The sequence below is a fragment of the Lolium rigidum genome, chromosome 1 (assembly GCF_022539505.1).
Source record: "Lolium rigidum isolate FL_2022 chromosome 1, APGP_CSIRO_Lrig_0.1, whole genome shotgun sequence".
In the NCBI taxonomy this organism is placed as follows: Eukaryota; Viridiplantae; Streptophyta; class Magnoliopsida; order Poales; family Poaceae; genus Lolium; species Lolium rigidum.
In genome coordinates, this window is record NC_061508.1 from 297503869 (window position 1) to 297517765 (window position 13897).

Sequence of the window (13897 nt, forward strand, 5' to 3'; positions counted from 1 at the left end):
TGTATCTTGAAAGAAAACCTTGGGCGGATCAAACCAAAGAAGAGCACAAAGAATTGCTCCAAAACTAAGCATTAGTCAACACTTAATACTATCTTTGGTTTAGGAGATCATCATTCATGAATGGCTACAAAGCAAAATAAAGCATAGTAGCATATTAAAATTCAGTTTAACCATAAGGCATGGAGTTACATACAACAGATCAGCTCTCCGACCTTTTTCGCTTCTAAAATCCTCAACGACATCTTCATTGTTATAAGAATTTCACCCTCTATGTTAACTAATAGACTATTTGCAAGATAGTTATCTTCCATTTTATTGTTCAATCTTATTTTAATGATCTTCATACTTTAGTTGCTATAGCCTATATGAAAATTTATAGGGATTCTTTGATTCATAGGATAGAAAAATCATAGGAATAGGAAAAGTATAGGATTGAGATGTCATGGCTACTTGAATCATATGCACCAAAACAGAGAAAAATGGGTGCAAATTAAGTCATACTGTTTTTTCTAAAAGGGGAAATGCTCGGCTTCTGTATCACTAGTGGAGGAAATTTTGCCGTTGCCTTGAATGTGAAAATTGATCATGCTCAAGGTGCTCTCACTCCAGTTTCGAAGCACTTGCCCTCAAATATGGTCTAACTCTAGCACAGTGGACTGGCTGTAAGAGGTGTCTTCTCTTCTGATTGTGCGGTGGTTGTGAACACTATTCTGAATGGGGTACAAAGATAAGGAATCACAACACCGGTCTTTGATGATCGCTATTATATGTCTAGGGATTATATCAAGACTAAGTGTGAATTTATACCCCGTGAGTCAAACCCACGAGCTTGCTAAGTTAGAGGGGTTTGGATCATGTTGTTTGGCTTGATGAACCTCTCAAGTAAATTATACCTCTGATGTTAAGTGACGTAACCTTGATTTCTATTGTGTAAGGATGTATAATTTTGTAAAGAAAAGTAAATCTAATCTAATAAGAATTAGTCTCTTCTTTGTTTGTTTCATTCATGTCATCATCATGATTTCTATTGAATCATGTCATTATATAAGAAGAAACAACTAACGCAGTTGGCACGAGCTGACTTGCATAACTAATTGGCCATCTCTAACCATGTACTGCATGACTAATCGGCCATCTCTATCCATCTACTGCATAAATAACTGGCCATCATTGTCACTCCTCCTCTCCACAGTTGTTAATGCAGTGAAGTGTAAACGATTTAGATTTGAAGCGCATTGGCTTGAGAAAAAAGGCTTTATGGAGAGTGGGACTTTCAGAGGCCTTCGATTGTGCCGGAGCGTGCACCACAATAGTTTGAAGCATACCTCAAGATGCACCGCCATATTCATCACGGGGCTACTCATGAATAGCTCCAAGTAAATTTGGTTGAGCACATGTGAAACCATAGAGAAAACCAATAGATCCATTTGATCGTGTGAACTATGTCTTCAAATTATCTTTTTTTAAATTTGTAATTTAAATAAACGTGTGAATTATGTCAATCAAATACTAATGTTAAAGGTTTACTATATGTATTTGATTTATGTGTTTTGATGAAAAATGGTCAAGAAATAGACAAGAATGGACAAAAGTATGATAAAAAAAACCAAAAATTGAGCATGCATATAGAATTTGGCGCACGCCGTGGGAGTAGGGATGGCCTCCGCACGGACACTTTTCCAAACCACCACCAAGTCCTATCCACATAGGCAAAAACACCCAAAAAAATAGGTGTGCTCTTTTTTGCGAAACATAATACATACATAAACGATCACAAATATGTAGGTACACTCGCTTCTATGAACGTACACACATACACTTTACTCCTATGAGCACCTTTAAGAGTGCAAGAAATTGATCCTACGAATATTGAGATTGACGAAGTCAACATAAACGTCTCGCTATCGACGAAAACATCAAAATAGGGTTTAATCTCCGGTTTGGAGGTACCACTATCCTTCCAACCATCCAATCACATATTGGTTCTCTAATAAATATGCTTTTGGAGATGGTCTTTAGGCATGTACAATGCAACATGCTCATGAGAGGTCCTTAAAGAAATAAACCAATCTTTTGTTAAGAACCGGTGCTTATTTATACTAGTTAGACGCTTAATTAACTAGGCACAACTCCGATACAAATCTTACTAAAATGCTTGATCGATTTTTATAAGCACTCATCTAAGCATCTTACAAATTACTCCATCCGTTTCATAATATAATTCTTTTTTAACAAGCTATTTTAGCTTGGCAAAAGGGCTTATGTTATGAAACAGGATAGATGATACGAAGTCGGCACGAGCTAACTTGCATACTTAATTGGCCATCTCTATCCATGTACTGCATAATTCACCGGTAAAATATGATAGGCATTGACGCATTGTGTTTGTCAACTCATGCAATTTCCACGTGCTCTAATAGCGAGCCAAATCAGTGCAGCATCCTTTCAAGTAATTGCACTGCAGTAAGGCCGATACTCTTCCTCTGTCCCATCAATCACCATACTCCTACCATCGCAGCGATGGAGGGCGCCGGGAGGACGACGACGACGGCGTGCGTGACCGGCGCGGGCGGCTTCGTGGCCTCGTGGCTCGTCAAGCTGCTCCTCTCCCGCGGCGGCCGCTACGCCGTCCACGGCACCGTCCGTGACCCGGGTAAGTTCAGTTCTTGAATCATTGGGATTCTTCCGTTGACTGTGACGGCTACTGAACAGAGATTCGATTTTCCTGTGCCTGTCGGCAGGCGACGCCAAGAACGCGCACCTGCCGGCGTTGGACGGCGCCGCGGAGAGGCTGCGGTTGTTCAAGGCCGACCTGCTGGACTACGGCAGCATGGCGGCGGCCGTCGCTGGCTGCGACGTCGTCTTCCACGTCGCCTGCCCCGTCCTCGCCAATTCCACCCCCAACCCCGAGGCACGTCAGTCGTCAGTTCACCCCTCTTTCCTATCGCTTTCCCTCTACCTGTTCGATCAGTTGCCAACAAGCAAAAACAGGGAAAACTCGTCATGTTCTGGTTGTTAGCAAATCCATGTTTGTGCAGGCTGATCTGATTGCTCCTGCTGTGACCGGCACGATGAATGTCCTCAAGGCTTGCACTGAGGCCAAGGTCAAGAGGGTCGTGGTGGTATCTTCGGTGTCTGCTGTCATGGTGAATCCCAGCTGGCCTGAAGGCAAGGCCATGGATGAAGACTGCTGGTCTGACGTCGAGTACTGCAGGACGACCGAGGTGAGATCACCAAATCATGAGGTCCTGACACATGTCACACCTTACTGCAGCGTGATGTTACAATTGTGCTACAAAGTCTCAATGGGTTGCTGAAACATCCACCTGCTAGTCTCACATTGTGTAAACATAACGTTCTTTCAGAATTGAACCGTTTCAGTGAAATTCATGCGTTTCAGACATCATCCTACTTATGCAGACATGTGGTTTTCGGTTTTCACAGGTTCTGATTCTGCCTCCCGTTGTTCTTACAGAATTGGTACTGCCTTGCCAAAACACTAGCAGAGCTTGAGGCCTTCGAATACGCAAAGAAAAGCGGACTAGATGTTGTGACAGTCTGCCCATCCTTGGTGATCGGGCCCTTGTTGCAGCCTACAGTGAACGTCAGCAGCTCGGTCATAGTTGATTTCTTGACAGGTTTGCCTCGCTTCGCGCGCGGCACTAAGAAATTGCCATTGCCACCGCCTGAATTCACTCCAGTATGTTTATATGGCTGCATTAGGCCCTCCAATGTGTGGAAAGCGACCATCTTTGATGTCCCCTGACTTGTCTGCAGGTGATCACGAGGTGAAGACTAAAATTCGAAACTTCGTAGATGTTCGGGACCTTGCCGATGCTCTTGTCCTGGTGTATGAAAACCCAGAGGTCTCCGGACGCTATGTATGCAATTCACATGCAACGAAGGTCTCTCATGTCATAGACCTGCTGAAGAGCATGTATCCCGCTTACAAATTTGCGAGCAAGTAAGCCTAACCATAGTTTCAGTAGATGCATAAGAAATGAAACCTGGTGGCCCTTATTAGAACTCTTCCTCTGATTTGCGTGTCTAGCTAACTTTTGGTGATAGACGCTGTTCCTGATTATTTGCTAGGGTGCTTTGTACCTTGTGGAATTACCCAATAATGGTGATCATTGATCATTGTGTTACTTCTGCCTATAAGTTCATCATGCTTCCAGCTTAGTGGTGATGGTGGCATGTCATGGCGTGGCTACTGTGACCTAATGCTCAATTTTGTTCCAAACCAATCGCAGGTTCGTCCAAGTGAGTGATGAGCCTTCATTTAGTTCCAGAAAGCTCGAGATGCTGGGCTGGAAAGTCCGGCCACTTGAAGAGACCCTCAGGGATGGTGTCGAATCATACAGGACTGCAGGTGTCCTTGATTGAGCAACCAATGTTGATGTATTGCATGAGCATGAGATGTCTGTGGAAGGTTTCTCTGCCTATTCTGACCACATTGTAGCTTTTCTGTAAGACAATATTGGCCTCGATTGTCTTTAGCGTTGCTTGAATAATAAAATGTGGAGGTGTGCATTTTGTGCGTGTGCGTGACCGGAGCAGGATTCTTCATCTTTAGGAATTTGCAATTTGGTATTCATTTTGTTCAAATCATCGTTGTTTTGGTGAAGTCGTCGCTATTTTCCCAAAACCGTCATTTTTGCCAAAATTATTGGTATCCATATCAAAACATAGGAATACGCCTAGTGTCGAGAATAAATGAGCCCGGGTCACTTTTGTTTTTGCCCTAATTTACAAAAAAAAGGGGTAAAATTTGCCTTGCTCTCACTGCAGAAGCCCTAAAGCATAGATTCGCCAAAATCCGAGGACCAAACGGAGAAAGATGTAAAAGAAATTCTGAACTCCGCGCAACTGCCGACTGCCGCCCACCTCAGCGCAGCTTCGCGAGATGCTCAACAACCAAACTCGGCAGAGCAGACAGCACAGAGCAGAGGAGGGAGCAGTTAGCTAGTAGAGCTGTAGAAGCGGCGGAGAAAAGGTAAGAACATGGAGGCCGCGGCGAGGAAGAGCGTGTGCGTGACCGGAGCAGGAGGCTTCATCGCGTCGTGGCTCGTCAAGCTCCTCCTCTCCAAGGGCCACTACACCGTTCGCGGCACAGTGCGCGATCCTGGTAAGAGCACGCCCCGGTCCACCTCGCTTTGATCCGCTTCCATTCCCATTCCCCGAATGCTTATTCCATTTGCTGTGCCGTCTAAGATCTATGTTTATGAGGTAGTAGTATGTAGGAACAGATCAGTAGAGAGTAGTTGATGTTGATACAGAGGTGAAGCCCACAATATGTGGTTGTTGGGAGGGCTATTTGATAAAATGCCCCACTTTACTTTGCCATTTGCCTCAAAGGGCATATTTACTTTGGCATGGATGAAATGCCCTGCTTTACATTGCCCATTTATTAAAACTAGGAGGCATTGGCGCGGCGGCACGCCGCGCCCGTGGCGTAAAATCTGAAGAGTGATGGGCCTGAAATAAAGACATATACTTGTTGCTTGTGTTTACTGGAATGATGGATAGGTTCGTGCTATTGTAACTGCAAAATATCATTCAAATGCAAACATGGTTCAATTTAAAGGAAAAAACAGAAGCAAAATTCATCGGATTGCATTCTGAATATCCATGTATTTCTCTCAAACTGGCCACACTTCACCTCTGCTCCACCTTTTCATTTAATCCAAATATCCTACACAATGAAAGAGGATGAGTTCAGAGATCTGTGTAAAAACCTGAAATCCCCAAATTTAATCACAGATACGATCAGACAACCCATGGCTCACCTTGAAATGACTCCTCAAATCATCTATGGGGCTCAACAACCGCATTTGGAGCTGTCCACATCATTGGAGGCAAAGAGTGCTGTTGCAAACAGTAGCGCTGCATACCTCATTGGTCTTGAGGAAGATAAAGACGATGTGCTCAAAGCAGCCGCGCCGCCAGTGTAGGCCTCGTTCTGTCAAAATAATGTTACCCGTCCTCGAATTCCAGAAGGCCAGGTGGTAATCACGGTCGCGTTCGGACTCGTGGCCGCCGGTTCCGGTCGAGCTCCTGGGGGCGGCGTGCTAGGGACCTGCTGCTGCCTGCTGGGACGGCATCACCCCATCCCTGGACTGCTCCCCGTCTTCCTGTCCCCCTCGATGTGATGAGTGCAGGTTCGGGTGCCGCTGCACCAGGACATCAACGACAACCACCCATATGGGGTCATCCTCCAGATGTTCTTCGCCAACACCGTGACCATCCTCCTCCGGCCACGAAATCGACGCGGACGGCGTCTTCAGCCTTGTGTCCCAGCCGCCATGGTCAGGAGGTTCAGAGCCGTGGGAAATTTTTGAGGTGGGTGAGGCCACAGCCTACAGGTGGTGAGCAAAGGGAGCGTCTTGGTTTGCGTCCTCGGAAAAGCAGTGGTAGCAGAGGTAGATGAAGAGGTGAGGGCAGGATGCGGCCCGGAGTTTCCTTTTTTTTGTGGGAAGGACCGAAAGAGAAGTGGAGGCCCGGAGTTTTCTAATGCAGTCAATGAGGCAGGATATCTCTAGATTTGTCTAAGCGGCTGCCACGTTTTTTATGACAAAGCTAGGTCTAAAAACAGGAGTAGCACAGTTCAGCCGGACCGTAATGCAGCAACATGACCGGAAAAGTTCTGAATGGATACGAAGGAAAGAGGATCTCAGCCGGTAACCGGTAGGCTATGCGGTTAAAAATAAAAAGAATAAAAACTGTCATACCCAAACGACCAGAGCCAGGTGCACACGCGCCATGTTACGGGGCAGGCAAAACGTAGGAAATTAGCTCAACTACAGTACTTAAATCGTTATGAAGAGGTAAAAGTGTATGACTTTTATATAGTGTATGCCCCGTTTAGGTGATTTGCTGGTACTAGTTGAAATAATATCCTGTCAAGTCTTAACCTAGTTCTCTAACCTGCAATTAATCCTTTGGCCCTGAGCGGATTGACGTAGAGCTGGGCCACCCATGCACATCTGCCTCTCTCTCCTCCATATACGAATACGCACTTGCACAGGTCGGGAGATGGCGATGACCGGCCGGCCGGCCGCCGCAGCCAAGCCCAGTGTCGTGCTTTCTTTTCCCCGCGGCGTCCCTCTTAGCTCCTTCATCCGCGTCCCTGTGGTAGGGCGACTTCTCCGGCGTGGCGGGGCCACTGATGGCGGCGGCGGCGCGTCGCGGCGACTCGTGGTCTGGATGAGAGCGGTGAAGTGTTGGGACGCGGCGGCGGAGAGAGGGCGGCGCGGAGCTTCGTCGCGACAGTCGGACAGCTCGTCGCGGCGTAGCCTGGCTTTGTCCCAACGGGAGAGATACGGCCATACGGACGACTAACAGATTAGCTTAGGCAGGTTTGCATCAATCCACTTTAACTTGCAGTAAATCATTCAAATGGGGCATTTTAGCAAATGAGTAATGTAAAGTGGGGCATTCTATTCATGTCAAAGTAAATGTGTCCTTTGGGTCAAATGGCAAAGTAAAGTGGGACATTTTATCAAATAGCCCTTGTTGGGACTTGGGAGTCAGTCAACTGAAGCTCGTGGTTGTATGCTCTTTGAGATCCTAAAGTTTGATGCTCCAGCAGTTTTCCGTTTTGTCTAGATCCATTCTCGTGGGGCAAAATGTGTGGTGGAACGCCGAGATGCATATCACAAGATACTGTATTACATTCGTAGCTCTTAAATCTTGAACATCGTTTGGGTGTACTTATGCGATATGCGATGGCAGCCTGGACTCTGGACTGCTCATAGTGGTAAGCTTTTTTGTGTGTGAATGTGCTTCAGGTGATGCTAAGAACGCCCATCTCAAGGCTCTAGAAGGCGCCGACGAAAGATTGCAGCTTGTCAGGGCTGACCTGCTGGACTATGACAGTGTAGCGTCAGCGATTGCAGGCTGCGAGGGCGTCTTCCATGTTGCCTGCCCTGTCCCTTCTGGCCGATCAACCAACCCAGAGGTGGATAGCTATTTTACCCCCACCCAGCTCTCGTTGTGCTACAGTACCCTGTGTGGAGTTTGCTCTCTTTGAGCCTTTCTCTCCTTGCTCCTCCCGCCGGCCTCTCTCCCCCTCGCCGCCGGCGGCCATGGTGGCTGACGGTGGGTGGGAGAGAGGTCTGGCTTCTTCTAGTTTTAGGTTCTATAGTTTGTAGCTTCTCCCCGGCGAATAAAAAGGTGGGCAGATCCGGATCTGGTGATGCTATTTCTCTTGTTCTTCAATCTCTGATTCTTGGAACTGAGAAAAGCATCGGTGGATCTCATGCTACCACCTTGCTGCCGCGTCCATGGCGAGATCTGTTCTTGGCTGGTCTTGCTCTTGTTTTCCCCACCCCTTCTTGCTGCAATAAAATGCCTCGGTGGTGCTATTTGGAAGCTTTGGTTGATCTTGGCATGTTGTTGCGCTGCCGTGCTGTCTGGCGAGTTCTTCCTTGGGGGACATTTGCTGGCATCGATGCCTCGCCCCCGTGTTCGATGGCCGAAGGGCGGCCCTCGACCAGAAGCCCAACCTCCTCTGGAGGCCCTCTGCTACACAGCGTCGGAGCTCGCCGTGGCTACACCCCCAAGTGGTTCGTCCCCGGTGGTGTTGACATGGCCGTCGCTGGTAGTTCTTCGTCGGATTGGAGAGCGCCCCGAGCTACTTCCTCTCTGACCTCGACGTCTTGCGCCTCGAGGTCGCCGGCGACCGGTGGAGAAGGGGACCGAGCACCTGATTGCTTTTCCAGATTTCTTGCTAGGGTCCTTTCTGTAAAGTGCAATGTCTTTTCTTCAAATTTCAGGTTTTTTAGGGCTAGAGATGTAAAAGGGCATTGCTGTAATTTCTGTACCCACCGCTTTTAATTAATGCTTCCAGGCCTTTCGAGGCCGTTCTTGTTCAAAAAAAAAAAAAAAACCAACCCAGAGGTGAATAGTTGTCAGGAACATAAACATAATTACAAATCGCTGAATTTTAACAAGTTAGTATTTACTGAAAATGGAACCGTTGCTGCTTTGTTATAGGCAGAGATCATAGCTCCTGCTGTAACAGGCACACTGAACGTGTTGAAGGCCTGCCATGAGGCAAAAGTTAAGCGAGTTATCATGGTCTCTTCGGGCGCTGCTATCGTCGCTAATCCTAGCTGGCCTGAGGGCAAAGCCTTTGATGAAGACAGCTGGTCAGACGAGGACCACTGCAGAAAGAATGGAGTAAGTAAGGCAACACCTCATTGTTTAGCCCACACAGTCTATTTGTATTGCATAGACTCCTAAACTTTCGATTCAATGTTTTCGCTTGGAATGTACACGACCTAAGAGTTTCTTTGAGGTAGTATATGACTAAGAGTTGATTTTAATCTTGAATTGTATCTCTCTTTTTTTTATAGATAAAAGGGTGGGGAAATCAACCACCATGTTTCCAACTTTGACTCAAGGAGAAACCACTAAGCTCAATGTACACTACAAGTGTTTAGCTGCAAAAACAGCACTAAAATCCTGTTACACACACTCACATACCTATTGCAACACCGCAACGCAGCATCAGAATACCTGTCCAAATTTCATGTCAACAGCCACTTCAATATAATGTGTCCTGTCCGGATTCTGTATGGTCCAAAACATGCATTGCTACTGCTGTCAGTGGGTGATAATCTGCACATAGATCTTCATTTTGGTTCAAACAAATCCATAACATCCTATTTGGAACCGAACCCATAACGCCTATCCCTGTCCTCCATCCTATTTTTTTTAAAGGAAGCCCAATCAATACATGGTACTCCGTACAAGCTTACAGCTTTATGATAATACAACATTCTTCTGCTAACCACACAAGATGTTCCTGGTCTCTTATTTCCTACTCCCTCCGTTTTGAATTTTTTTTGGACCACCCGTTTAAAACAAATAATGTGTGTTGTTATTTTGATAGGATTGGTATTACCTATCCAAAACGCTGGCAGAGCGTGAGGCTTTTGCTTATGCAGCAAAAACTGGGTTGGACATCGTAACTATTTGCCCATCATTGGTAATTGGACCCTTGATGCAGTCTACAGTAAACTCTAGCAGTAAAGTACTTCTTAATTATTTCAAAGGTGGGTGTACTACGTATTTATTTACACCTCTCTTGGTTTTAATGCGGTTGTATAAATAAGAATATAGTACTCCCTCCGTCCCAGTTCGCAGGGCAAAATTTGCCAATATCTTGGTCCAAGGTGAAATCTCATTGGCCAAGATTTCTACATGCATGGAGTACTAGTGTGTGGTGTTTTCACATGCATGGAGTACTAGTGCGTGGTGGGAGATGAAAAGAGGAGTGTTTGCATGCAAAAATGAATTAGTTTACTCCCACATTAAATGCAAAATGTGCCTAGGAGGTGAGAGATTTTGGGACAAATATTTTTTGGAAATTTGCCTTGCGAACTGGGACGGAGGGAGTACTCAGCATTGCTATTTTTAAACATGGATACCAGAAATGATAGGTGTGCACTGGGTGCCTGTATCCAACTCAACAAAGCATATTAATCAATAGCATAGAAGACCTCCACATAACTAAAATCAAGTTGTTCACTGAACTAGTTAATGCTTATAATTATGTTCCTGTAAAAATTGATATAGCTTTCTTTTGCAGGAGAACATGAGACTGTAGAAAATAAACTCAGGAATGTAGTGGATGTTCGTGATGTTGCCGATGCTCTTCTTCTGTCATATGAAAAATCAGATATGTCTGGACGGTACATCTGCAATTCACCTCCAGTAAAAGTCTCTGATATGATAAATATTCTGAAGACCTTATATCCAACTTATACTTATCCGAAAAGGTAAACCTTTTTCTCAGCAGGCAACTTTGTGTTATATTACACGTGCTAGCTATTCTATTTATCCATGTTATGAGGTAGTTGACAACTTGACATTCCCTTAAAAAGAAGGATGATCAACCTTTGGTTGACTTTGTGTAGAATTCAAAGTCCATGTATTTTTCTGAGATAAGCATGTATGTATATCACTCAAAGGTATTTGAATAGGGCTGGAAAATTGGATAAAGCATACTGGAGTTTCCCGTTTATATACTGTGCCATATTCGATGTTAAAACACATGCAGCTCAATGCTGGCCTTCCCTCCTGCTTTTCAATGTTTAACTTGGAACTCATTTTTTTTTTCTCTCCAAATTGTCTTGTAGCTTTACTGAAGTGGAAGACAATATGATTTTTAGTCCGGAGAAACTCCAGAAGCTAGGGTGGACCTTCAGGCCTCTAGAGAAGACCCTGAGAGACAGCGTTGAATCCTACAGAGCATCTGGTGTCCTAAACTGAGCATCCAACTACAACTGGGACAAGTTTGGCTGTTTATACTTGCAAATTCTTTCTGATTCATGTAAACAGTGAAACAAAATAAGTTGGTGACACAATCATCAAGAGAATCATGTTGCCATAGAAAAAATAAATATTTTGTGTGAAACATATTTTCACTCAGATGGCCGAACCTGTTTAAGTATGAATATGTTGCATGTTTTTACCCCAGTGAAAATATGCTCCCTGTTTTCTTTTCAACTGGATCAACATGGTATCAAAATCGGACATCCCGAGTTAGATGAGTAGATTGTCCATCTTCCCGAAAAACATAATTAGAAGACGTGCAAGCGTCCTAAAATTCCTCATTGCCTGGGTTTCTTTGGGTCAATGGAACTAAAAAAAGATATGATATGAAGTCCGTTTGACGCTTTAACTAATGACTATATTTTATTTTCTAGATGATCATTGCCTTCAAGGAAAACAAAGGTGATGCTCAAGCTGGTCCTTCCTTCTCCGATATTTTCAGTTGAGTCCACCAGTGATCTTCAGCTTGACCAAAGAAATCCCTGATGTGCATTGTTATTCTAAAAAAGAAGTGATTTACTTGAAAGAAGATCTTTATGCAAAAAAGAATCATACTTATAACCAATTAAATATAATCATATTTTTTTCTAGTCCTTCCATTTCTCATATTTTTAATTTGACCAAATAAGTCCCTGGTTTACATTGCTTAATCGCAAAGGAAGAAGTGATTCTCTTGAAATCAAAGCTTTATGCAAAATTGATCATAGTCAAAACCCATTATAAACATGGGAAACACAAAGCTCTGAGTATGTGTTTCAGTAGTGTACTCTTTTTTTTCCTAAGAAGGATCATCTCCGCCCTCTCCAGATCATACATAACCCACTGGTTGATGGTTTTATGCTCGGGAATTTTAATGGTGTTCTGTTGCTCTACGAGGAAATTCAGCGACCAGCTAGCGGAGCAGCTCTACCGACTTTGATAGTATGAGAAGAACAATGAAATGGTTCTAAGACTCCAACAGGTTCTGGCGAGGCGTATTTGTGGTCATTGTCGCTGAAAGCGGCGAAGCATTTTTTGTGTTGCGTCCGGTGTTTCAACACGCTACAAGAGTGTATGTTGTTTTCCATGTACACATAAGCGACATGTGGAATGATTCAAGACATGTATTTGGAAGGATTTAATGTATGTTGCAATTGTGTTTTGGGGATTTTGTCTACATTAATTTTCCTCCAAAGTTGTTTGTGTTACGACCCATTCTAAATGTTTTTGTTACGATCAATGAGTATTTGATGCTTACTTTTGCCCTGCAAGTTATAGAGGGCGGTGTTGTGCCTGATGTGGACTTGAGCGAGACAAGGTTCTAGTGAAATGGTGGTGACATGAGGGGCTACACATCTCCAATGTGTGGTCGTAGCGCAAAGTGGCAATCGTTAGGGTGGTCGGCCTACAGGCCTACATGGGGGCCTTCCTTCTTTCGAGACCATGCTTGTTGGCGGTGAGGCCGGCGGTGGTTTTATCTTCTCTATAGTGGTCATTTAAGCTGCCAGCTTCCATCCCGACCCATTGTTTCTAGTCGGAGTTTTAATTTAAATTTAGACTACATTGAACTAAAGCTCCGACACTAATTATGGATTGGAGAGAGCATTTTAAAATGGTTGAGATATCAGTAGCTTCTCTCGGCACGTGACTACCCTCTCTCATCCTTCATCTCTTGAGTGCCCCGCCCGTAGCCCAGCCACCCCACTGTTCTTCCTCGCTCCTCTTCAAAGACTGCTCTTCTACTCCTCATATACTCCCCCTTTGGGCAACCGCTTGTCGCTCCTCCTTTCTCCCCTCTCCCGCGACTTGCTACCTCCATTGTGTGCTTCGAACGCTATTGCTCCAACCAAATCCCCTGCTCCTTCCTCATCAGATGCTTCTCCTACGGCTCCTGGGATGAAGGATGATGCATGATGTCTACGGGAGCTTCTATTCTTGTAGACAGTGTTGGGCCTCCAAGAGCAGAGGTTTGTAGAACAGCAGCAAGTTTCCCTTAAGTGGATCACCCAAGGTTTATCGATCTCAGGGAGGAAGAGGTCAAAGATATCCCTCTCATGCAACCCCGCAACCACAAAGCAAGAAGTCTCTTGTGTCCCCAACACACCTAATAGGTGCACTAGTTCGGCGAAGAGATAGTGAAATACAGGTGGTATGAATAAGTATGAGCAAGTAGTAACGGTGCCGAAAAGTGCTTGTCGGCGTGTAGTTGATGGTGGTAATATTGCGGACAAGTAGAAACGCAAGAAAACAATAAACAAGCAGCGATAGCGATATTTAGGAACAAGGCCTAGGGATCATACTTTCACTAGTGGACACTCTCAACTTTGATCACATAACAGAATAAATAGATAGATGCTAGACTCTACACTCTCTTGTTGGATGATGAACACCACTAATCGTGTAGGATTACACGAACCCTCAATGCCGGAGTTAACAAGCTCCACAATATTCGATGTTCATATTTAAATAACCTTAGAGTGCATGACAGATCAACATAACCAAACCAAGTACTAACATAGCATGCACACTCGTCACCTTCACGCTACGAAAGGAGGCATAGATCACATCAATACTA

The 13897-nt window shown here is 44.8% G+C and overlaps 2 protein-coding genes across 2 annotated transcripts; both read left to right on the forward strand.

The window, feature by feature from the left end:
- Positions 1-2520: 2520 nt before the first annotated feature.
- Positions 2521-4491, forward strand: LOC124683978 (cinnamoyl-CoA reductase 1-like). Its single transcript, XM_047218393.1, has 6 exons — positions 2521-2653; positions 2742-2911; positions 3039-3224; positions 3476-3638; positions 3778-3964; positions 4254-4491. Exons 1-6 carry the CDS (start codon positions 2521-2523, stop codon positions 4384-4386), a joined length of 972 nt encoding a protein of 323 aa, XP_047074349.1. The 3' UTR covers positions 4387-4491.
- A 502-nt stretch (positions 4492-4993) lies between these two features.
- On the forward strand, positions 4994-11427 carry LOC124683979 (cinnamoyl-CoA reductase 1-like). The gene is made up of 6 exons (XM_047218394.1): positions 4994-5128; positions 7791-7960; positions 8998-9183; positions 9899-10061; positions 10598-10787; positions 11148-11427. Exons 1-6 carry the CDS (start codon positions 5005-5007, stop codon positions 11278-11280), a joined length of 966 nt encoding a protein of 321 aa, XP_047074350.1. The 5' UTR covers positions 4994-5004; the 3' UTR covers positions 11281-11427.
- Positions 11428-13897: the final 2470 nt, after the last annotated feature.

Bases quoted from the DNA above. Each gene is read 5' to 3' on its own strand.
- LOC124683978 (XM_047218393.1), top strand. From the start codon at position 2,521: ATGGAGGGCGCCGGGAGGACGACGACGACGGCGTGCGTGACCGGCGCG. The intron at 2,654-2,741 runs GTAAGTTCAGTT...GCCTGTCGGCAG, and splicing joins CGGCACCGTCCGTGACCCGG to GCGACGCCAAGAACGCGCAC. The intron at 3,639-3,777 runs GTTTGCCTCGCT...ACTTGTCTGCAG, and splicing joins CATAGTTGATTTCTTGACAG to GTGATCACGAGGTGAAGACT.
- LOC124683979 (XM_047218394.1), top strand. From the start codon at position 5,005: ATGGAGGCCGCGGCGAGGAAGAGCGTGTGCGTGACCGGAGCAGGAGGC. The intron at 7,961-8,997 runs GTGGATAGCTAT...GCTTTGTTATAG, and splicing joins GCCGATCAACCAACCCAGAG to GCAGAGATCATAGCTCCTGC. The intron at 10,788-11,147 runs GTAAACCTTTTT...ATTGTCTTGTAG, and splicing joins ACTTATACTTATCCGAAAAG to CTTTACTGAAGTGGAAGACA.